The 26,153-nt window shown below is 40.1% G+C and overlaps 1 protein-coding gene across 18 annotated transcripts in view; it reads right to left on the reverse strand.

Annotated features, from left to right (window-relative positions):
* MAGI1 (membrane associated guanylate kinase, WW and PDZ domain containing 1) overlaps positions 1 to 26,153 on the reverse strand; it is a 604,286-nt gene that overhangs the window by 239,444 nt on the left and 338,689 nt on the right. For all 18 annotated transcript variants that reach the window (XM_057311872.1, XM_026501184.4, XM_026501183.4 and 15 more), the window contains exon 2: positions 901 to 1,017. In XM_057311872.1, coding sequence (XP_057167855.1) covers positions 901 to 1,017 — 117 coding nt within the window. The remainder of the gene's footprint in view (positions 1 to 900; positions 1,018 to 26,153) is intronic.

Genomic DNA, 26,153 nt, shown 5'->3' on the forward strand with positions numbered 1-26,153 from the left:
TTGAAGGACTGGGCAATAATAGAAAAGAAAAATTCCAAGTACTAAAACCAAAACCATTCTTTCTTCCTAATTTTAAATCAAATGAAATCCTTGTAAGTCTCCCCAGGACTCCCTCCTTCGAGTTAGCTGTACAGTAATGCTGGTTGGTAGAACCTGGTAACACTGCCCTACAACTCCATCTGCCCCAGAGACTGACTTCCCTCCCCTTCTTCTTTCCCTTTCTTCCTTTCCTTCCTTCCCTCAACATAAAAACCTTGCTTTCATAGTCCCTGTGTTCTATGTCTTGCTTTCTCAGATTTGGTCTGATCTAATGGGTTTGTGGGATTTGAGTTTTTAATTAGTGGAAACCATTTCTTCAAAGAAAATTATGAAATCCAGATCTATGAATCAGGTCTCATTGGGGACGAAGAGAGAGTCCACTGAGGCATTCACTGTGCTGAGGGGCCATGAGGAACTCACTGATCTCTGCAGAGGTCAATCTGAAAGCCACTGGCCTGGTCCGCCCCATTAATAACAGTGAAGGAGGCTTACACCATGCCCATACTTTGCAAAATGCACTTAATGTGTCTTATCCCACGGACTCCTCCTAACAGTCCTATTGAATTAGTATGACTCAGAAGTCCTTTCTACTGATGTGAAAACTGGTCCTTACAAAGGACAACTAATTTACTTGGCATTATAAGCAAGTATGTGGCAGAGCCAGAACCTGAAAGCCGAGTAATTCACCTTGTGCTATGCTCTATGCTCTATGTCCCACGGTCACCTATGACTCCCTGGACTTAGGGAGTCACAATGTGAGCAAGGCAACCAGTGTTCCAGAACCAGCTGGTGAGCTCTTCTGGCTCCACCACCTTTCCACACACCCACCCAGGAGTAAGTTGCCATAAACAGGCTACTTACAAGGCACAGCATGGCGGTAAAGGTTATCCCTTATGGTTTGCTGCAGCTCATGATCAGGAGACCCTTTCTGGAATCGCTGATTGAGAAAATGTCGCAGGTCCTTGTTCAGCTTTCCTCCTGTAGGCAATATATAAAAGAGAGAGAACACATCACCAATAGGGCTTCCTAGAGACTGAGCTGCTGGAGAGCTGTGCGTGGGAGTACCACCTCAAGCCATTCTAGCCAGCCAACCTCAGCGATTAGGAGGACTGACTTCAGATTTTCCTCTGCAGGGGCAAAAGCAAGCAAGAATGTAATAAAGATAAAACAGCATTGAAATAGCACTAATTTGGGGGTCCCATTTCACATAATACTAGGAGGCTCAAATAACAAAGAATTTAAACTAGGCTATTACATTTAAAATATGTGCCATAGACACTTGCAGACACTATTAAAGACAGAGTAAATGGCTGAAACCTTAAAGAGAACAATGGAGCAATATCTGACAAATTATACAATGTTCTTCGAACAGGGATCCAATTGGTAGAAATGTACCCTATGAATATACTTGCAAAAGTCTGCAACATTTTCAGTATTGTTTATTGCAGCATTTTTATAACAGCAAATAAATAAAGAGAAAAACAAAAAACCTGGGAAAAACCACGAAGGACCAACTAAAGCACAGTTCATTCCTAGAGTAACTACTTCAAGAAAGCGAGATGTGCGCGTGTTGGTGTCAAAGGAAAACATGCAGAGTAGTGCCGACTGATCCCTTTTGTGCAAAAAGGAATAAAGAAAAGGAGGGACCCTGTTTGCTATAAGGGATCATCACAAAGTCTTAAAAACAGTTTCCTGGGGCGCCTGGGTGACTCAGGAGGTTAAGCGTCTGCCTTCAGCTCAGGTCAGGATCCCAGGGTCCTGGGACAGAGCCCCACATCTGGCTCCCTGCTCAGCGGGAAGCCTGCTTCTCCTTCTCCCTCTGCCTCTTCCCCAGCTTGTGCGTTCTCTATAGCTAACACACACATTCTCTCTCGCTCTCTCCCCCTCAGATAAATAAATAAAAATAAAATCTTTATAAAATAAACAAACAAACAAAAAACTACAGTTTCTTTTGGGCAGAAGGACATGAGCTTGGGAAATAAGGGAGAAGATGTCCCTCTTCATTCTAGAGACAGATAGAAATATATAGATCTTACGATTCTGTGTTGATTTCCAAAGACTAGATATACTGCCTTTTTATTACTGTTGTATAAGCAATAGTTACCTAGGTGGGTCTGTGTATTTCTTTGTAATTCTCTACAATAACAAAACAAAACAATAGCTAAAAATGTTACTGTTACAAAAATATGTCACAGAAAGGAGAAGGTAACCAAATGTTCTTTTTAAATTACAAACACAGCATCAACACAGAGCTTACGGATCAACTTAGCTAACATTTATTCTTAATGGAGAAAGACGGTTCAGTGACAGCTAAAAATAACAAGGCTAAAATCGTCCTTCCAGTTTTAGACAAGATAAAAATTAGGTAAGAGCATTTGTAGCCTTAGAGAAACAATGTAGCAATGCAGTATCTATGTGAGCCACAAAATTCATGTCTTCACATGATACCTTCCCTATGGTCAAAAAGAATAAATCATGAGGATGACAGTGATGGTTAAGATGACGATATGTCCCAGGTAGGGCAGGAAACTACTGATCTTTATTTTAATATCATGTTGAAAACAAGATTTCCTATTACAGATGATCATTCTAGAAGAGACTAACAAAACCCAGTTTGCACTACTTTATTTGAGATGTATTATACCTAAGGTTTCAAGTAGTCAAAAGGAAAATAGATATATCCGAGTCAATCTTACGTCATTTAATATATATTCAATTATTCACCAAATATTTGTTGAATAAAAAAGACAAACATTCAACTATTCGCTTACCACCCCCCTCCCAAAGGGGCACAAGGTTTGAACAATTTACAAAAGAATGTGTATGACTGGCCATTAACCACATGAAAAGATAGTCAATATCATTAATTATCAGAGAAAGGCAATGAAAGCCATAGTGAGATCTCATTACATTCCTACTAGAACGGCGAAAATTTAAAAGACTGACAGTGTCAAGTGTTAGCAAGATTGTAGAACAAAAAGAACTCTTAAACACTGTCACTGGGCATATTAAACGGCTCATTCTCTTGGGGAAAGAATCTGGCAGTATCTTATAAAACTAAGTCTTCACTAACCACATGACCCGGCATTTCCACTCTTATTTATGCAAGAGAAATGAAAATAAGTGCACACACACACACACACACACAACTTGCAGATGAATCTTCAGAGTAACTTTATTCACTACATAATAGTCCAAACTTGGGAACAACCCAAACATCTATCAACAGATAAATGGGTAAGCTAACTACTATATTCAAACAGGATGCTAAACAATTAACGGGAACAAACCACTAACACATACAGTAATAGTCGTGCATCTAAAACACATAACATTGAGCAAAAGAAGCTAGACACAAAAGGCGACGTTTCGTATGATTCCATTTATATATAAAGTTTTAGAACAATCTAAAGTATAGAGACAAAAAGCAGTGCAGTGATTACTAGGGGCTGAGGGGAGGCAGAGACTGACTGCAAAGGTGCAGAAGGGAGTAAGACCTATGGAGTGTACCAATGTCAATTTTCTGGCTTTGCAATTGTACTGTATTTATGTAACAGGTTATCATTGAAGGGAAACTGGGTGAAGGGTACGGGGGATCTCTGTACTATTTTTTACACCTTCCTGAGAGTCTAGAATGATTTCAAGATAAAATGATTTTTAAAAAGGGGATCACAAGGGAAGTTTTTCAAGTGGATACCAACATAGAAAATCTTAATTGTGACAGTGAAAATATGGGTTTATACATTTATCAAAACTTATGGAACTGTGTGTGTGGGTATGCAATTTATAGTATATATATTACACTTATAAACTTGACTTCAAAGGTTTCATGATATATACATAATCACTGAATGACTATGTGAGAGACACTGCTCTAAATGCTTAATTCTCAATTTCCCATTGGAGAGATGAACTGAAAGAAAAATAGAGTAAATCTCAGTAGTTAAGACTAAGGCTTGGGTTTAAAGTCTGGCTCCACTATTTATTAGCTGGGGAACCCAAGCACGTTGCTTAATCTCTGAACGTTATCAGCAAAAATAGAGCACTGGAAAAACAGTAGCTCTGCTACGAAATTGTCAAGAGCATTAAATGAGGTTCCAACAGTGCCTGGCAAAGAGAAAGCACTCAATGAAAGATGGAAATTGTCATGACAATGTAAAGGGAACAACTGTTGAGGTGAAGGGGAAAACCTTCAAAGATGGGCTGTTACTCTTTTTTAAAATGCATATAAACATAAAACTCATTCTATTACTTAGAAATAGCTATAAACAAAATACAGGCATAGAGAAATTTGGATTAAAGGATGTTTCTAGAGTTTCTGGAAAGGAATACAATTCTGCTTGTGGGGTGCCTGCATGGCCAGTCAGTTAAGTGTCTGTCTTCAGCTCAGGTCATGATCCTGGAGTCCCAGGATTAGTCCCATGTCTGGCTCCCTGTTCAGTGGTGAGTCTACTTCTCCCTCTCCCTCTACTCCTCCCTTGCTCGTGCTCTCTCATTTGCTCACTCTCTCAAATAAATAAATAAAATCTATAAAAAAAAACAACAACGCCACTTGTGCTAAATTGTCTGGACATATATAAATTGGTTAGTATTTATTGCATACTTAATATATTTTTGGCACTGTGCTGGAGTTGAAATGAAACCAACTGGTAAATTAATGATATTTAATAGTCACACCTGTCAACTCTATCTCTAGGTATAAGGTACCCTGGAATTCAACCAAAAGGATAACAATGTTTACCAGCAAAATCTTCATTGTTTAGGACCTAGAGTTTATATTCCCCTTAGGAGACCACAGTTGTAGACATTAGAAAAGTACTGAGCCATGAGTAGAAAAGATGTTATGGGATTCAAATGTACTGCTTGCGTCAAAAGCAAAATCCCAAAGAAGATTCGGGATACAGTACCTCTTTATCCTACATAGAACACAGGTTCACACATTTTTTAAAAAGATATTATTTATTAATTTATTTGAGAAAGACAGAGAGAGCGTAAGCAGGGGAGCAGCAGACAGAAGGAGAGAGAGAAGCAGACTCCCCGCTGAGCAGGGAGCCCGATGCGGGGCTCCATTCCAGGACCCAGGAATCATGACCTGAGCTGAAGGCAGATGCTCAACTGACTGAGCCACCCAGACGCCCCAAGTTTACACATTCCTATGAATCACAAGCAGGTACCTATCAAGATAAACCAGGGGCTAACAGACTGGAAGGCATTCTTAAGACATAGACACTCTTGGTTTACACTTGGGCTTCACAGTGAAACTAGCCAAGCTAGCTAAAGTTTATGATCATCGAACTAAAACTCCTCTCTCCTGCAGATGTGCAAAAGGGCAGGGTTAACGATGCTGGTGGTTAACATTTACTCTGTGTTCCGTGACATTTGTAAGCGAAAAGCCTCAACCTTCCCATTACATTAAGAATACTGTACTTTTTGGCATCTAATCTCAAATTAATTGCCAATTATTCAGGGGATACATCTATAAATCTTCTCCTAATTGTCAAGGCAGTGAGCCAATGAAATAATAAATTGCTAGAGAGAGTTTGTCATAACATCTTTGCTTTCTTTGAAATTCAAGATTTGTTTTGCACATGGAAAAGAAAACAGGTCAGAAATATATGGAACTTTTTCCAAGAAAAGGATTCAGAGCTTATTTTAAGATAATTTTATAATTTCAGTGACAAAAATGGGGTTCTCTGTCCTGGATTTGCCATTATTTTATATTTTCATATCAATGTACCTGAAATTTTGTCTCTTAAATTTACAACAATGTATCTCTGCTTTTTCCATTCACATTAGTTTATAGAAATTCAACCATGTCAATGGATGTAATCTTTCCTAATTATTTTAAATGTTGTATAATATTCCATTTAAAAACTATAAAACTTGTATATCCCTCATAGAAAATTGGGCTATTTCCAATGTTGTTGTTAATACAATAATGCTATGACAAATGTTATTGTAATTTTTTTTCTTCAAATACATATATGTAGAGGACAAAACATAGTGTATATATGGTTCAGTACTACCCACAGTTCCAGGCATCACTAGGGGTCTTGGAACATATCTCCCACAGATAAGGGGGGACTATGGTACGAGTGACATTGAGCATTCTATCATATATATGTATATACATACATATAGCTCACTTATATGTTTATACATGTATATATATGTATGTGTGTGTATATATACACACACTTCTCATATATATATTTCACATATGTCTCATATACGTATTTTTTCTTTTATGTTTCCTCTTCTGTAACTTGCCTGTTCATATTCATGTACTCACTTTGCATTTTCCTAATGGGTCATCTTGTTATTTTTGATAAGATGTTCTTCATATATTCTGGATACGATTCCTTTATCAGTCACTTAAGTTGCAAATTTTGCTTGTTATTACTGAAACATGAAATGATCCCTTAAACATAATTGTGTAGTTTTTCCAAACTTTCCCACTCACACGCTAGATGGTTTTCTGCCAACTCAACTAGAAGCATCATTTTCAAAGTGATGGGTTATGAGGGGACTCTGCTTGGTCTGATCTCTGTCTCCTAGAGTACAGATCCTAAGGGAGAACACTAGTCAACAGAAATAATCTTCACGGTCCAGAAACTAGGTTTCCAGAGATATTACTTTTGGGCCCTCGTGATTCATCTATTTCTAACTGAGGAGAAAAACATAACTCTCTCTGTGTCGCATAAGCTCCAGAACATCCACTTCTAGAAGGTCAAAGAATAGCGTTTCCTTACAACTAGAATTTTGATTTTAATACGTTTGAAATTTTCAATGCTGAGGAAAACTCGCATAAGGACATAAGGATATTACACTAATCACACTTCCAGGTGATAATGCTTTGGCACGCAATTTCTTCAAGGAATGATTATAGTTGTAGGACAGATATATTTATTAAGGCAACACAAATGGTTTGTACTGCAGTGAGCTATTACAGCAAAAAGATCTGTGTCTTTTCAGCAGCTGACATTTATAAAGGCTAGGGCTTTTTATTAAAAAAAACCCCACAAAATTATCAATTGAAATATATATTAGCTAGTTTTATTGTCACTTAAACTCACAATCTGAAATACATTTAATGAGTTTTGTCTGAAACAGATTTTGCTATTCGTTTCTTTCTAATACATTTTTCCTAACCCTTTTCTTACTGTGCAAATAATCTAAATTATGGGGGAGACAGTATTTAATGGGTCCAGAGTTTCCACTGGAGAAGATGAAAGTTCTGGAGGGGGGTGGTGGTGATGGTTGCACAACAGTGTGAATGTACTTAATGCCACTGAACTATACACTTAACGTGCTTAAAATGATAAATCTCATGTTATATACATTTTACCACAATAAAAAGGTCATATAGATTAATTACAAGATTTGAGAAATACGCAAAAGTACAACAAAGACAGTTAAAAATCAACTGTAACTTCATTTCTATCACCATTCAACGTGCTGGTGCTGTAGGCCCTGTGTACACACACATACATATACACACGGAGACATTATAATACGCTCATGTGTTTGAGGATATTCATTCACTCATTCAACAAATACTTGTTAACAGCCAACAGCCAGAAAATCCATGGGCCCTGGAGATACAGCCTGACAACACAGAGCTCCTGAGCAGGAATTTAGGAAAAAGGAACAGGGCCAGCCTCTAGGCAGAGTCATTGTTAAGATGAGAAGTAAAGGAAGACCAGAAACAAGTTGGCTCTGCGAAGTGTGGGGTAACCAGCGTTCTAGGCAGAGGACACCGCAGGTGCAAATGTCCGGAAACAGAGGCTGGTGCGGTAGAGCAAGAGTATGGAGCTTGGACAGATCATTCTGTGCCCTGCAGGCCATGATCAGGAGTTGGCATTTTATTCTAAGCTCAGTAGGCATGCACTGAAGGAATGGGATGTCATCCAGGGAGGTAAGGAAGGCCTGGTGTAAATTTTGAGATTCCTCCTGCAGCTGTGTAGTGGGTCAGGCAGAGAGGGAGGTGACTGGGTGCAGCCAATGTTGCTGATCACACAGGACCAAGAGTGGCCCGGGTAAAGGAAACGGATGAGAAGACGAAGGGCAGGGTGGTAGAAAGGAGATGTAATTTAAAGTTGGAACTGACAGGGTTTATTTGAGCGATGGAGGAAGATACCAAATGCAAGAGAGGGCTCAAAAGTGATGCAGTGTCTGGGCTTAACTGCTGATGACCATGTGGGAGTAGAATACAGAGTTCCATCAGATACCTATTAAATACGAGACGCGGAAGCTCGTGCCCTATATGTGGATTTATATCCAAATGGTCGAACCGATCATTCACAAGCATTGCCAATATACTAGCAGTACTCAGAAAAACAGTTTTAATGACACATAGCATTTCATCGTCTCATTCCATCACACCCTATTAACTACTACCAATTAGTAAGCATATGAATTGTTTCTACTATGATTATTCTCCTTGGATAAAATCTACCTGTATTTGATTATTTTCTCACAATCCTTACAGTGGAAATACTAGGACAAAAAGCATACAAATGATACAAATTCTCCCCCAAAAGACTATATCAGCTTCCCTGTATCCAGCCTGACTTTAAATGGCTCCAAAGTAGCAATGTGGATTCATCATCATATTATCAGTTTCACGTTATCAGACATTTTGATGTCTTTGCTTTTAAGAAAATGATTATAAACAATGCTGTAATGGAAAATCTTGAATATGTATGTTTGCTGAAATCTACTCGAAGTGGGATTACTAGAATAATGAGCATAAACATTATTTTAAAGATTCTTCATACGTATTGACAAACTGCTTTCCAAAAAGGCTCTTACTCAAGTCTAAAATATATACCATATCACTCATCTGACAACTGTAGTGTCAAAATGAAGATGATTTTTCCCCTTTTAGGAGTTGTTTTTGTTTTTGTTTTTGTTTTTTTAAATAATCTCCATGCCCCATGTAGGGCTCGAACTCATGACCCTAAGATCGAGAGTCGTATGCTCTGTTGACTGAGCTAGCCAGTCATCCTTAAGTATGCATTTTTAAAAACTTTTCCACCAATAATACAACCGGATGCCAACAGTATTTCATAGAAGTAAAATATGTTTCTTTTAATTTTGAGAAACCGTTGGTTGCAATGGGAAAATTTATGTGGAGAATGGTCTGTGGCAAAATAATGGATGAATTCCATTATCATATGTATTTAAGTAAAATGAAGAAATAAACAAAACCCTTTGCTTCTAAACACACACAGACTGAGAACATTCCCTGTGCCAGTTCTTACAGAGTTACTTCCAAGCCTGCTTCTCCCAAATGACATGCAAGCATTGGTCAAAATCTAGGACCAGCAAAATTTTTCTATAGAGTGCCAAGGGGTCAGAGAGTACATATTTTCCACCTTTGGGAGCACCTCTGGACTCTGTCCAAGTACTAAAGTTTGCCTTTACAGTATAAAAGCAGCCAAAGATTATATGCAAAGAAGGGTTTTTTTCCAATAAAACTTTATTTACAAAAAAGGGCAGCAGATTTGGCCCACCGACCACAGTCTGCTAACTCCTCACCTAGATGCTGGCCTTGAATGTCCACATGAGCAATTCTTACATAATTCTTAGGGTAGCAGGTATTCATTGTCTCCAGGAAACATTACCCAGAAACCTGTATTTCTGGGCTCCACCCAAAACTTACTGAATTAGAAACTCTAAGGGTCCAGTTCAGCCATCTATGTTTTGTTTTGTTTTGTTTTGTTTTTAAGATTTTATTCATTTATTTATTTATTTGACAGAGAGAGACAGCCAGCGAGAGAGGGAACACAAGCAGGGGGAGTGGGAGAGGAAGAAGCAGGCTCCTAGTGGAGAAGCCTGATGTGGGGCTCGATCCCAGAACGCCAGGATCACGCCCCGAGCCGAAGGCAGACGCCCAACGACTCCGCCACCCAGACACCCCCTCAGCCATCTATGTTTTAACAAACCTTCCAGGTGATTCTAAGACAAGCTGATATTTGGGACCAATGGTCTCTAAGCCAAAGCAACCCCCCCCCATCAAAGTGTGGGGAACTAGGCTCTGAAAATGAGTCTATTTCCCTATTTGTCACCAATGGTTCCTGTCTCTCTGCAAACCGCCAAGTGCTGCCAGTCCTCCTGGGCTAATAATAATACCTTCTAATACCAAGCACAGCACAAATGACTCCAGGCAGGTGGGACGTCATCGACATTGCATCCATTCCCCTAGTGGCACAAAGACAGTTGTTCTTTCAGTCATGTTTCTGTAGAACGTAAAAAAAAAAAGAAAGGAAAGGAAAGGAAAGGAAAGGAAAGGAAAGGAAAGGAAAGGAAGAGAAAAAAGAGGCTGCAGGACAGGCTTACGTACGCTGAGGAAGCTCTATAAACTACTACTTACGTTTAACGCCCCACGTGGAGGAGCACAAAACATTGTGCCAGCACTTTAGGACATCCACTTTATTATTATTTCCCACCTGGCTTCTCCTTTTTCTCCGGGTGAATCTTTTTATAACAAATTTCATCCCACAGTGAGAAGAGACTTGAATTAAGCATGGAAAGAAAAGCACGGTTTAAATTCCATCATCTCTATTTTTTCATTATTCCCAGCCTTTTGTGCTTCTTATATTTTTTTCAGTTAAACTCGTGTAGTAGAATAACATCCGGTCAGAAAAAATACAAAAGATTTCTGTATGGAAAGGCAAAAGGCAATGCTATCTGTTGGCCAAGTAACAGAGCTGATGGGAGCTCAAGGCCAGCTGCAACCGACAAGGCTGAAGTCAGAGGTGTCTACACGCAGAACCTTGAGTGGAATCCGAAGACGTGTGTGTCCTTCAAGAAGATGCTAAATTCTTTTTTTTTTTTCCAGGATTTTAGTTTTAAGTAATCTCTATGCCCAACGTGGGGCTCGAACCCATGACCCCAGATCAAGAGTCGCACGTTCTTCTGACTGAGCCAGCTGGGCTCCCCAAGAAGACATGAAATGCTTAAAAAGACACCCCATTGAGATCTAACAGAACTCAGCTCCGGTGACCTGCTGGATTCCAGTGATGCCAGTGAGCATTGACCGAGCACTTTCGACAGGCCAGATACAGTGCTAAGTCATAAGTTTACAATCCTCGCCACACCCCAGTGCGGTTAGTTCTTTTTCCAATCCCATTTTACAGAATAAACTGAGGTTCACACACTACCCCATCACTTAGGTAATGAGGCACAAAGGAAATAGATGTCAATACAGAGAGACGAAATAGGAATGCAAGATGGTAACAGCTGGTCGGTTGTGGTCAGTTATGGCATACATTATGCTGTTTATTCAATGGCAGTATGGCGTTGATATTTTCCAAAACAAAAAAGAGTAAAATAAAATCATTATGTTCTAAAGCAGCTACACTCACCATGCCACTAGAAGACATTTATGTGAATCTCAATACAAAAACCAAACACTGACTTCCCATCTAAACAATCACATAGTACAGTTGTCCCGACACCCTCTTGATGTTCAACGTGTATAGGAACCAAGAAAGTGACATCTGAACAGCACTGACTTCCAAAGAATATTCAGCCAGGGAGTCCGAGCAAAGTTCCTTCCCAGGACCCAGCACATGTCCTCTTGGCTCTTAGGACACTGTTGACAAGTAAGGTATTTTAAATGCTTTTATGCAAATGCAAACTGAGATCCCATTGGCATCCCACAGCCTGGAACATCCATAGTAATTAACACAGCTGTGCCCCTTCCCTGCAAGCCGTCTCCCAATTTAGTCTCAGACAGGAGTGAATAATCTGGGTCACAAACTATATCCTAATATAGTCTGACATCATTCATGCAACAGTAGGCTGGGGCCAGAGTTCCAGGGGCTCTGCCCTACATATTAAGAAATCTCATACAAACAGGGTTACAGTTGAGCATGCCACTCCAATTTCTATTGGATCATAAGAACAGAGACAGCAACATCCCATCACTTGATGGGTCCGAAAAAGGTGAGACCATTTCGCAGAAGCAAAGCATCCCTATGAGTATTCTTTGCACAGCACTCCTCTTTAAATATTTTTCAAAGCTGGGGACAAAAGACAGAATCACAGGGCACCTGGGTGGCTCACTCGTTAAGCATCTGCCTTTGGCTCAGCTCGTGATCCCAGGGTCCTGAGATCGAGCCTAACATCGGGCTCCCCGCTCAGCGGGAAGCCTGCTTCTCCCTCTCCCACTCCTCCTGCTTGTTTTCCCTCTCTCGCTGTGTCTCTCTTTCAAATAAATAATCAAAATCTTTAAAAAAATTTTAAAAAGAGAGAATCACAAGTATAGGGTCCGAGACAGGTGAGAATGGAAAGGAAAACACATCAGGCATCAGTAGGATTCTAGCGTAGAGGCAGGCAAAATTTTTCTATAAGGTCAGATAGTAAATACTTCAGGCTTTGCAGGTTGTAAGGCCTATGCTCCGACTCCTGCTTTTTAGCAGGAAATCAGTGCTAGACAATAAGTTAATGACTGCAGGGCTGTGTTCTAGTAAAGCTTCATTTCAAAAATAAGCAGCAGGCTAGATTTGGCCCATAAGCCGTAGTTTGCTGCTCCCTCTTCTAGAGGATTGTGTCTCTCTCATAAAACATGTTACACTTTCTAAGATTGCCAGAAGTGTGCAGGTAGCTGTGGGTGTGTGAACCGTTCCTTAGAAAAGGAGCCACGGGTCTGCACTGAGGGCACATTCACAAAAACTCAACAGGTGAAAAATATCCATCCCCACATCCTCTATAAAGTAGAAAAATTTCACATGTTTAAAGACCTGGATAGCCTTCCGAGAAATGTATCAAATGACTCCTGGGATAAAAATCTGTTACTGGCATCAATCTCCAGTTTATACAAATATACAGGATAGAAAAATGCATGTATTATCGACACAGATTTCCCTTTGATGATTGTAAATTTCATGCGTTATCATAAATTATTTTTCTGAACATTCTCTCATTCAATCCTTATACAACCCAGTGGGAGAGGTGGCATCATTCCCACTTTAAAATACATGAGGAAAGATTCCCAGTGCAGGATAAGAACCAGATGTTCTAAGGCCAAAGCTCTATGCTTTCCCCTCTCCACCTGCATGACTCCAAACAAGGTGCTCATCCGGCAGTAAAGAGTGAAACTTTGTTTTATTAGAATTGTATACTGAGAAGCGGCGGGGTGGCTCAGTCGGGTAAGCATGTGACTTGATTTCGGCTCAAGTCATGATCACAGGGTCCTGGGATGCAGCCCTACAACAGGCTCTGTGCTCAGCAAGGAGTCTGCTCGTTCTTCTCCCTCTGCTCCTCCCACCACGTGCTCTCTCTTCTCTCTCTTTCAAGTCAAACAAGCAATGAATAAAATCTTAAAAAAAAAAAAAAAAGAACTGTGTACTGGTATTCTTCACAACTGTCAAGGTCACGGAAAAACAAGGAAAGATTAACAACCTGGTACAGACTAGAGGAGTGTAAGACATGGCAACTAAATGTAACATAGTATCCTGCACAGGACCGAGGACAAAGGACACTAGTGGAGAAAAAAGAAACAAACTGGTGAAATCTGAATTAAGGCTGGAGTTAATGGTAATGTACCAATGTTAACTTATTTTTGACAAATGAACCCTGGTTATAGAAGATGTTAGCATTAGGGAAAATTCCATGAGATTCAGGAACTCTCTATACTGTCTTTGCAAAGTTTTTGCATCTAAAATATTCCCAAATGGAGTTTACTTATTAAAAATGTATACAATATACCATTATGAATGTGGCTGTGGGCATGGCTCTTGGGTATTTTACGTTGCAAATCCGGTAAGGTAAGAATTCTTACAGAGACTCTCACCTCTCAGTTGACCACAGCTCCTGATTTCAGAACGTGCTACACAGCAGACCTGGTTACAAAGTATTTGGAACTGTTGTTAACTTCATGGGCTTGTCGTCAGAAATGTTTAATCTCCATAATTCCGTAAGCAATGAGCACTTTCACACTTGACTATTTTCATTCCATCTCACTGTAGTCTTTCGGCTATTATTCAAAAGTGATTATAAATAATGGGGCTATAAAAGCCATTCACTAACTAGGACACTCACTGGCCATATGCCCCCCTCGACAATGGAAGGTGATTTATGTAAGGCGAGCCCATCACATCTGCCGGCCTCTCTGGTCGCACATCAACATTGCTCTTAATGGCCATCTTTTTCTTGACTAGAAAACAGACTGACAAGCCAAAGTTTTCGAGGTTTTTAAGTTTTATGTACAAGGAAAGAAAAACAAACCCAATAAACCATTTCCTGCGTTGCCATTTCAAACATCCAGAGAACGGGGGGGGGGGGGGTAAAGCACAGAACATAAACTAGATCGGGTCAAAGTCTGGGCCATTGCCATAGAATGGGAAAGACCTAATGAAATCCAAGGACAAAAGACTTAGCCAACTTAATCTCATCCACTCAATTCATAAGACACAACTCATACAGTACACAAGCTTCAGCCTATTTAGTATTCATCAAATGTTTCTGAACGGGAGTACCACGAGCATCGTGGGCAAGACAATTTTTTGTTGCTGGGGTTTACCCTCTGGACATCAGCATCCCTGTTCTTGGCAGTTCGCAGATAAATACCTGAAGTTTTCCCCAGTTACTGTACCAACCCAGGTAGGACAGTCCCACCCCAGGGAGACAGGTAAAGGAATAGCAATCAGGGACAGTTCATGCTTAACTGTTGAATTTTTTTCCATTTAGACCCAAGAGCAGATTGGAAAACAATATCGCGGGGCGCCTGGGTGGCACAGCGGTTAAGCATCTGCCTTCGGCTCAGGGCATGATCCCGGCGTTCCGGGATCGAGCCCCACATCAGGCTCCTCCGCTATGAGCCTGCTTCTTCCTCTCCCACTCCCCCTGTTTGTGTTCCCTCTCTCGCTGGCTGTTTCTATCTCTGTCGAATAAATAAATAAAATCTTAAAAAAAAAAAAAGAAAACAATATCGCTGGGGATGGCTGCAAACTGCTAAGATGATCTGTGCTCTATGCACATGCTTCCATAAACACGCATGTCTTCTAGGACAGGCCTGCTCACCAAGTGGCAGCCGAGCTCCATGCTATGATCAGAGGTCTGAGCCCCTCTTCTCCTCAGCAGAGGTCCTCTCTGACAACTGTCACTCCAGGATGCCCTCCATCAGTGTGTCTCCCATTGTTTTGCTTTATTGCGTTCATATACATATCATTATTTGAAATGATTTATTTTCCATTTTCTTCACTACGCGTCGCCTCCCCACCACGAGTTGCCTCCAAGAACTGAGCCCATTTCAGCCTAGAGCAGGAGCTGGCCTACACTTAGCATCATTGGAGATGTAGTGACTAAATGAAGAGACAAAGGATAATACTCCCTACAATGACACATGTGGTAACTAAACCAGAACCGGGCAGACAGATGCTCCCATTTCGACCTTGACATTAGTTACCTCTGTGTTCGTGGGCAATTTACTGAATCACTCAGTCTCAGTTCTCTCATCCAGAAAGTGGGGCTAACGAGAGCACCTACCCAAACAGGGCTGTCCTGAGGAGTATGTGAGAACACACAACACAGTGCTCCATAAACGTTAGCGACTCTTCCCGTCATCATCTGACTTGAAAGAAACGGATTTCGAAAACACCTTTCATGTAATTCTGTTTGTTCTCAAGGAGAGACTTTTTTTTTAAGATTCATGATTATGACTAAATGCATAAAACAAACAAGTGAAACGAGCCAGCCTTCCCATCTTGCTAGACTGCAAACTAATTAAAACCTATGTGTTATCCCCAGATTGCTTGCACGCTCCCACTTCTGTACGTAGCACATTGTATGGCTGAAGGTGTGTGATTTCCAGGTTGGTACGAATGACGACAGTGCACAGTACTAAACAGCTGCCCTCCAGCAGACGTCAGGGCATCTGGAGGTCATTTTCCATTTTGCCATTTATTTATGCACTCTTCCTATCTATAGTCTACTGTTTATTCATTATTTTAATGTGGATTGTAGTGATGGCTACTGATGTTAATCATCAGATGCTGATGGCACATCTCTTCATTTTGAAGTTTCTATTCACATTGTTTGCCACTTTTTTTTTAAATTAGGTTTGTCTTCTTGACACTGACATGTAGGGCTTCCCGAAACATCCTGGATACCAATGTTCTGTCGGGAATGTATGTTGCAAATACCTTCTCCCAGTCTATGGCACGTCTATTAACTTTCTTGATGACATCTGTTGACAAAGGGAAGTTTTGATGGTTGATGGAGTCTAATGTATCCATTTTTAAGCAGTTTTTTTCTGTATTATTCAGTTGTTACAGATGAGTCAGATATACCATGATGAAGTAGACAGAACTCTGGGCAAGGGTCAGGAGACCCAGATTTGAGACCTAAATCCGGGTCACATTTGTGTTTGGCAAAGCCATTTGTGAGAGTTAATTTTATCTGTCAACTCCACTGGGCCTCGGGGTGCCAAAATATTTGGTCAAATGGTATCCTGCATGTTTCTGTAGAAATGCTTTTGGATGAGTTTAACATTTAAATTGATATACTGAGTAAAGCACATTGTTCTGCCCCGTGTGGGTGGGCCTCACCCAATCAGGAGAAGGCCTGAATTTTTTTAAACAAAGCTGATCCTTCCACAGGTAAGAGGGAATTCCTCCTGCCTGAGCCCTGGAGCTAGGACATCAGCTTTTTCTTGCCTTTGGACTCTAATGGAAACACTGACTCTTCCTGGGTCTGAAGCCAGCCAACCTCTGGAATGGAACTTACACCATTAGCTCTCCTGGTTGTCAAGCCTTTGGAATCTGACTAGAACTATGCCATCAGCCCTCTTGTGTCTCCATCTTGCCCACTGCAGACCCTGGAACTTGTTAGCCACCAAAACTGCACAGGCCAATGTCTTATCATCAATCAGTCTCTCTCTCTCTCTCTCTCTCTCTCTCTCTCTCTCTCTCTCCCCACATATATACACCCTATTGGCTCCGTTTCTTTGAAGGACCCTGTCTACACACCATCTACCTCTTCTAGTTCCAACAGAGCATGCAGCATTTCGATAGATTTTAATGAACGTTGCTAAAGCCTGTAACAAATTAGCCTAGTTCACAAATCTGCAAACGCAAAGGCTGGATTCAACAATCCCAGAGATCTCTTCGCATTCTAAAAGTCTGATGCTTCTCTTAGTCCCACCTTTTCTAATCCGGCAACACCTTCTCCCTTGGGTGTCCTGCTCCAAAATTAATTTGGCTGAGCCTCTCATAAACAGTGACCAAACATCGTCCTGGCTGATCCACTCAGCAGTCATTCTAACAGGCCCCTGATCCATACAAACCTGTTCTGGCCCGTTCCCCCCACCCCGCCCCGCGTGGAGCTAACAGAGTCGAAGCAGTTCAAAGTCGACTGTTTACTCACAAGAGGAGTTTTAGCAGCTGAACTCTCTCAGTTTCTCCTATAAACACATCACTTACAGACGTGTTCTCCCCACTTCTAAGATAAACATTTTAAAAACTGCAACAAAGATGCCAAATGAGCCAATAAACCCAATTACTGATTGCCACTATCCGGCAAGCAAATTCCTGACCCGTCACAGTTACCAAAACACTGAAGAGGATCCAACATTTGTCAGACAAACAAACTGAGCCGTCCCAACACCTCAGCCATTGGGAGCCTGTGACACCCTCTTTCTCATTGCTTGATTTCAGATCAGTCCTTAGGAGAGGGAAATTTATCTTTAGAAATAAAAGTGACTCTAGGTAAATTTTGCCATGCCTTTTGAGACGAACCTACACCCTAGAGAGATGCCAAACCACCACTGAGAATTCTTACTTTACAGTAAGGCTCTATTAAAATGAGGTGACGGGGACCGGGAGTTACAGTGAGAGCCCAAAGGGATTCAGTTCGCTGGGCTTCCCTCACAAGGCTCTAACAGCAAAAGCAGAGAGCCACGCTCTCCTTGGGTCGTTGAATGTTCCTTAATGATGGGCAATCAGCCAGGCTTATTCAGCATTTAAGTGGTTGTTGGACATTCCCTCAAAAGCAGAGACCCGACCCTTGCTGAATGTCACAATCACTTGGGGGACACATCTAAAATAATACCAGTGCTCGGCCCCCACATCAGACAAATTAAGTAAGCGTCTGTGGGGAGGGACTAGGCGTTGCTATTTACTTTTCATTTCCCCTAGTATTTCCAATGTGTAGCCAGGGTTTGAAGCCTAACCCACTTCTCTGATCTGAATTCTCAGGGGAGTCACTAATTGTGAGAGTATCTTTGCAGAATCTTCTGTTTATAGAGCATACTCTCAGATCTCCTAAGATGAAGTACCTTGAGCTTCAAAGTAGAAATGTAAGACTCGGAGCCAGTAGCAGGACAGAAAGGAAGAACATCAAGGCAAAGGGAGGTAAAAAATAAAAAAAATTAAAAAAAAAAACCTCTAACACCCTCTTAAAGTCACAGTTCTGGGAATTTAAATTGGGTTTCTCCCTGCCCTGACTGGGGAAGCGAACTCAAATTAGCTGGGTAGAAAATTCATCTCAAAGGACTAGCAGATTCCGGGTGACCTGTACTTTGATGTCCCTCACTGCAGCTCTGCACACTTTTTGCTTTCACACCGATTCCTGGGAGAAGTCATGAGTTACTTATATGGAGTATGAAGAACATACATCAAATGGAAAGGGTGGGATAGGGCTGGGGGCTGGAATGGATGACCAAGAGCAAGGTGAGAAAGGGCGTGCTCACAGCACAAATGCAGGGCTTTCCCACCCTGAAATAAAAACCCTGGTGTCTTCAAAGTGGCACAGGCTGACTCCTAAAGTGGAATAAAGCAACAACACGTTTAGAAAGAGCTAGAGAAGATGAAAGAACAAGTAGAAGGCTCCCCCAAATTAAAGACAACTCAAATGTGACTGCTGTGAATCGAGTAATTACTCTGTTGATGGATTCCACACTCAAACTAACACTGAGCCATGTGTTCCCTTAAAAGGGTTCTTCAAGCGCCAACACCAATTGATACGTCGAGCCACTCCCATATCCAGATCAAGCCCTTCAGTGCTCGTAGGAACAATCGATTTCACTCGATGAGATATTATTGCACAACTGGTCAAGGATACAGGAACTACTATGGTCATGTCCTCTCTCCAAAAGGCTACAAAGGGAATGAGCGAAAAGGCTTCAAAAATCTTCATCACCAAACTGAAAATAATTAAGGCCAGCAGAAAACCCTATCTTCATTCAGACACCAGAATATTCCATAAAGTATTTCTCCAGTGGCTTAACTGGACATCTACCCTGTCGATAACCCTGATATGTAGACTTTTTTTTATATATATACTGAAATCACACTGTTATCTTAAAAGTTCAAGCAAAATCAAATTACAAAAGTAAAGCAATAACACTTTCCTTCCTTTTTCTTGTTAAAAGACGACTAGCTTAACATTTGCTTTTCTCCCCATAATTAGAAAGATTCTGGAAAGAGAAAATGTAGTCAAACAGGCTTGAGCAAAAAGTGGCTTAAAAAGAAGTCCAATGTATAAAAGAATAACAATGAATAAAAGCTCCATCTCTCACTTGATAGGTATTACCTGCCTGAAAATTAAAACACACTTTGTGCTATCTCTAGAGAAGACCTTCTGTTCCAAAATGAGGGTCTAATGTTTGAATTGTGCAAGCCAAATCAGCTTGAAAAAACAGAAGGCTCTGCTAAGCTTCAGCAGAACAAGCCCTAACATGATATGCCAAGGAATACGTTTGACAAAACAGAAGTAGAAAAATATTTTCAAAATCAGTTCTTGGCTTAAATATAGCATTTGGCACATCAAGTAAACACAGAGAAGAACTAAGTTGGTGGTGCTGTGTGACACTCTGCACGACAGCAGGCCAGATGGTGGGTGGGTTATTCCTTTCTCAGCCCCTCACCCTCTTTGCCCATCCATTAGTGACTTCACGGTTCAGGGTCCCTTCGAAGGGCTGGAAAGAGAACTGGATACATGTATATAATCAGTTTTGTTAGTAATTATTATCTCCTTTAAAACCATGCTGATGGTAAACATCTTATGCCAACTCAACAGCTCTCATTATTAAATGTTCTGGATCATAGAGCCAAGTCAATGTCTCACCTGCTGTCTATAAAAAGTAAAGGGGTAACACTACTTCTTCTGGGAAGATGGGGCAGACGTACATTTCCCTATTCCTCACGCTAAGTCCAACAACAGACCTTGGATGTCATCTATGAAACAAACAAGAAGTCTCTGAAATGTAAACCAGCTAAAAAACCTCAGGACAGACCTTAGCATGGAAATGAGTGCCACAGGTTTTCTTTACACCTCATATATCCCAGAAATGGAGCTGAAGAAGCCAACAACCAGTAAGTGATAATGGATACAAACAAAAAAAGTCCCAACAAAAGCCTGCTCTCTCTAGCTGAAGAACTGGGAAAGAGGCAGAAAAGGAAGACAGAAAACTTTTAGACAATAACTGCTCTACTCCAGCCAAACATCACAGGAAAACAAAACAAAACAAAACAAAACAACACAACACAACTATGGTCCCACCAACACCCAATCCAGAAATGTCCAAGGTGAAAGCCTAGACTCCTGCCTTCTCTACTCTGTGATGTTAGACCCCAGTCTTCCCTCCCTATGCCAGGGTGATGCCAGAGAACACCGGGCACAGAGATGGAATTTTCAACCCCACTGGGCTAAAATGAAGCCTTTCTCCTCCCTACTCCCTCCGTCCCCCTTATGTGGAGACCCCATCAGAAGCCACAACTCCTGCCCCACACAGCAGTAATAAAAAGCCACTCCCCAAATCAAGTGTCAATGGAAGAAGAATGAAGTCATAACAAGGTGTCACCCCCACTTCCCCTGCCAAAGCAGTATCGAACCAAACTAAGTGAAACAGAAAGTTTCAACAAGATTCTGAGTCTGATGACAAAATATTCAAAATGTCCAGATTTTAAGTGACAATCCCTCATCCTAACAAGCGCCAAAAAAATCTTAATAAGAGTGACTAATGAATCATGGAACTTTACCTCAAAAACCAGGGATGTACTGTATGGTGACTAACATAATATAATAAAAAATATATTATTATTAAAAAAAAAAAGAATGAAAAAGATAACAGGGGTCCCTGGGTGGTTCAGCCAGTAAGCGTGGGCCTTCTGCTCAGGTCGTGATCCCAGGGTCCTGGGATCGAGCCCCACCCCACCCCCATTGGGAAGGGAGCCTGCTTCTCCCTCTCCCTCTGCAACTCTCCCTGCTTGTGCTCTCTCTCTCTCTCTGTCAAATAAATAAATAAAATCTTTAAAAAAATAAATGAAAAAGATAATAAAGAGACAGCAACACTGAGATGACAGAGATGTCAGAATCATCTGACAAAGATTTAAAAGCATTCATTACAAAAATCATTCAAGAACAAATTACAAACGCACCTTAGTCAAATGAAAAACTATAAAGTCTCAACAAAATGGTAAAAGATAGAAAGGTAAAAAAAAATAAAAATTTTAGAAGTCTAAATTACAATCAATGAATAGGCTCAACAGCATAATGAAGGAGGGATACAGGAAAGACTCAATCAACTTGAAGGTAAAACATTAGAAATTATCCAATCTGAAAAACAAAGAAAATGATTGGAAAAAAATAAACGGGGCCTCAGGAACCTGTGGGACTCTAACAAGATATCTAACATTTGCATCATTGGAGTCCCAACAGAAAGGAGAGAGGGCAGGGATAAAAACTTACTTCTGAAATAATGACTGAAAATCTTCCCAATTTAGCAAAACACATAAATGTACAGATTCAAGAAGGTGAGCAAACCCAAAAACAGAATAAACTTTGAAAAATCCACACCGAAACTCATCATAATTAAATTTTTGAATACTAAAGGAAAAGCAAAATATTAAAATAAGTTAATGAAATAACACTTTACCCAAAGGAGAAAAATAATTAGAATGATGTGGATTTTTTCATCAGAAACTATGGAGACCAGAAAGAGGTACAATGTTTTTCAAGTGCTGGGAAAAAAGAACCCAAAATTCTTTATCAGGTAAAATACGCTTCAGAAATGAAGTAGAAATCAAGACATTCTCAGATAAAGGAAAAGTAAAGACTGTTGACAGCAGACCCAACCTAAAAGGATGGCTATAGAAGTTTTCAAAACAGAAAAGAAGTTCTAAAAGGAGACATTTTAGAATAAGAGTAAAGAAGAAAAGACAATAGAAAGAGCAAAAATGTAAGTAAATAAAATATATTTTCCTAGTCCCCTCGAATTTTCTAAAAAGAAGTATAACACTGCTTGATGTGGGTCTAAGTGTACATGGAGGACGATATTATTACAAAGAATGTAAATGGAGGTAAAGTTTCAACAATTCTCTCACTTGAATGGTAAAATGACAGAAGTAGACTGCAATGAGGTATTTTATATTTACATATATATAACATATATGAAATACATATAAATACATGTATATGCTTGTGTATAGAGAGAGCAACCAAAGCCTAAAAAAAGAGATACACTCATTAGAGATTAATCAAAATAAAATGCTGAAAAATGTTCAAATAACCCTTAGGAAGGCAGGAAAAAGAAAACAAATAAGAGAGAACCAAATTTAAAAATTTTAAAAAGTCAGACTGAAGCTCTAAAATCTCAGTAAGTATATTAAATGTAAATGGTCCAAATACATCCATTAAAAGAAAGGTGTTAGCAGAGTAGATTAACAAACATAACCTATATTCTATCTCTAAGAAACTCACTTCAAATATAATAGCATATGTATGTAAAACGGGTGTAAAAGGATGGAAAAAGATACACCATAAGCAAGAGAAACCAGGGTTGTTACATTAATGTCAGATAGAATTCAGAGCAAAGAAAGTTAACACTGAGAAACATCCTATGATAAAGGGATCAAGCCACCATAACAACCCTAAATGTATAAGTACCAAACAAGAGTTGTAGGATACATAAAGCAAAAACGGACAGAGCTGAAAGGAGAAAGAAACAAAAGCACAATTGCAGTCAGAGACTTCAACATCCCTCTCTCAACAATTGATAGAATTAGACCGAAAATCAGCAAAATGCAGAAAAACTCACCTTCAAACACAGGATCAACAGGCGAACATCCTACAACAGCAGGATGCACATTCTTTTCAAACATCCATGGAATAAATACCATCATAGGCCATTGTGTATACGATAAAACAAACCTCAACACATTTTAAATAACCGAAATCATACAGACTGTATTCTCTAACCGCAATGGAATCAAACTTGAAATCTTTAAAAGAAAGATCGAGGAAAACCTCTAAACACTGAAAACTAACTAACTGTGTGTGTGTGTGTGTGTGTGTGTGTGCGCGCGCATATATGTTTTAAGTAGGTTCCATGCCCAGCATGGAGTCCAGCATGGGGCCTGAACCCACAACTCTGAGATCAAGACCTGAGCTGAGATCAAGAGTGGGACACCTAACCAACTGAGCTATCCACGCACTCCTAACAATACACTTCTTAAAAACAAATAGACAAACAAAAAACAACACAAAAACCAACAAAACAAAACAAAACAAAAAACCCAAAAAAACAGGGGTCAAAGAGAATTTCTCAAGGAAAATAAAATACATTAAACTAATCATAACTAAAAACAGAATATGTCAAAATTCATTGGGACACAGCTAAGGCAGTGCTGAGATGAAAATTTATAGCAGGAAAGGAGTATATTAGAAAAAAAGTTTCAGGGGGGCTTGGGTGGCACAGCGGTTAAGCGTCTGCCTTCGGCTCAGGGTGTGATCCCGGCGTTCTGGGATCGAGCCCCACATCAGGCTCCTCTGCTATGAGCCTGCTTCTTCCTCTCCCACTCCCCCTGCTTGTGTTCCCTCTCTCGCTGGCTGTCTCTATCTCTGTCGAATAAATAAGTAAAATCTTTAAAAAAAAAAAAAAGAAAAAAGTTTCAAATAAAAATCTCTTATTACCTCAAGAATCTACAAAAAGAAAAGCAAAGTAAATCCAAGAGAAGGAAAAACATAAAGAACAGCAATCAATGAAATTAAAAACAGAAAAACAACAGAGAAAAATCAATGAAACAAAGAGCTACTTCTTTGAAAAGATCAAACAACTGACACGTCTCTAGCAAGATTCACCCCCTCCACACCCATAAAAAGGGCACAAATTGTCCATAACAAGAAATAAACAGTGGATATCGCTAATGACCTTTCATACATCCAAAGGGTAAGAGAATACTACGAACAACTCTACAGAGCTATAAATGGCAGTTTAGATTACATGGACAACTATCCTGAAAAATGGGAACTCCACAACTCACTCAATACGAAATACATAATTTGGATAACCCCAGAACCGTTAAAGAAATTGAACTTGCAAATTAAAAACCCAAAATGGAAGTCTCCTAGTTCACATTGTTTTGCTGGAGAATCCTACCAAGTGTTCAGAGAATTAATACCAATTCTACACAGTCTTTTCCAGAAAACTGAAAAGAGACAAACATTTCTCAATCTATTTTATGAAGCTCAGTATTATTCTCATATCGAAACAAAACAAAGGCAATGTACCAACAAAGAAAGACCAATATCTCTCACAGAAAGACAAAATAGTGGTTCAAAGGAGCTCATCTGAAGAGGACCCAAAGCCACTCAGTCGCACTGTAGAGGGTAAGGTCAAGGAGCCAGTATAGTCAATCTCCTTTCATGTCCTAATCTATGGGTCCTCATTTGCTCCAGGATACAGATCTGGCAGTTAAGGCCCAGTGCCCAAGGGAAAGGCTCAGGGCTCTGCTTGTGATAGTGGTTAGCTGTGTTCCCTAGACACTGGAGCCTATGTATTTGCACATTAAGCCCACTTTTTTAGCCACAAAAAATAAGCAATACCAGGCAATGAAATCACTTGACTGCTCATCAGTGAGTCAACTTTTAAATTCTTTGCTTCTTTCTTTTTCGCTCTGCAGGCAGACATCCCAGGCATGCCATCCTTGTAAATGGCACCAAGAAAACACTACCAGATTTTCAATGAATCAAAGAGACAATCTTTTTCACATATTTGAAAGCAACAATATGCTTCACTCAACCCCAAAGTTAGTTTTCCGTATGATTTGTACTAAAAGCCAACTCCCCCCCCCCCCCCATCTTAAAACAACAACATTTTAGATGAAGTTTTCAGCCTCTCTTTAGAGAATGACGTGTTCCGGGAATATTTATATGTAAACACCTAAAAACCTATCTTCTTTAACTATTACAGTGGTGGTGAGGGAAAACAAACACTTTAATTATAGAGATAATGCCAAGTTGGCGGAACGAATATCTACTTTCAAACGTCAACAATTATTTATATACATGCCATCCACGGCGAAAACTGAATGAGTCTTATGATTGTCTCTATATTAGTCAAACTCATGCTATGAAGTCATCATTTAAATACTTCAAAATTCTAATTATCAAAGGGTAGGTACGTATTTAAACTCTTCTAAGAAAATTCGGTTTTACTTCTAAATATGAAGCCACCTGCTATTACTTAAAGATTTCAAGAGGAAAGTAGGATTCAGAGTCATTCAAAGGGAGGAACCGAGGAGAGACAGAACACCATAGCACCTGGAAAAAATAAAATATTACTTTAATGCAGGGCTCTCAACCTTATCACAATTGACATACAAAGCCAGATATTTTGTTGTTGTTGTTGTTGTTGTTGTTGTTGTTGTTGTTGTTGTGAGCAGGGGCTGTGCTGCACCTTGTAGGGTGCTCAGCAGCATCCCTGGTCTCTACCCACTAGGAGCCAGAGGCCGATACTCATTTCCCACCAGTTGTGAAAACAAAAAACACCTCCAGACATTGCCAAACGTCAGCTGGGGAATAAAGTGTCCTCAGTCGAGAACCACTGCTTTAACTCAAGCATTCCGCAGCCTGGCTGAATCCTGAGAATAGCTGAACTCTCTCTTCACCTCTGTGGCTTCAGTGGCTTGCCAACCCAACGCAATGTCACCATTCTGCTTCTTGTGATCTCATTTTAGGGATCACCTAAGTGTTAGCGTATGCCATACAATACAAGGCCATGCATGAAGAGCTCTCAGCGTTAGAGGGACTGAAATAATAGTGGTAACTGCTTAATGGTTTTCTAGAGACTGAAGGTGTAATTCTGAAGGCTGAAGCCAATGACG

Source organism: Ursus arctos, unplaced genomic scaffold, assembly GCF_023065955.2.
Source record: "Ursus arctos isolate Adak ecotype North America unplaced genomic scaffold, UrsArc2.0 scaffold_14, whole genome shotgun sequence".
NCBI lineage: Eukaryota > Metazoa > Chordata > Mammalia > Carnivora > Ursidae > Ursus > Ursus arctos.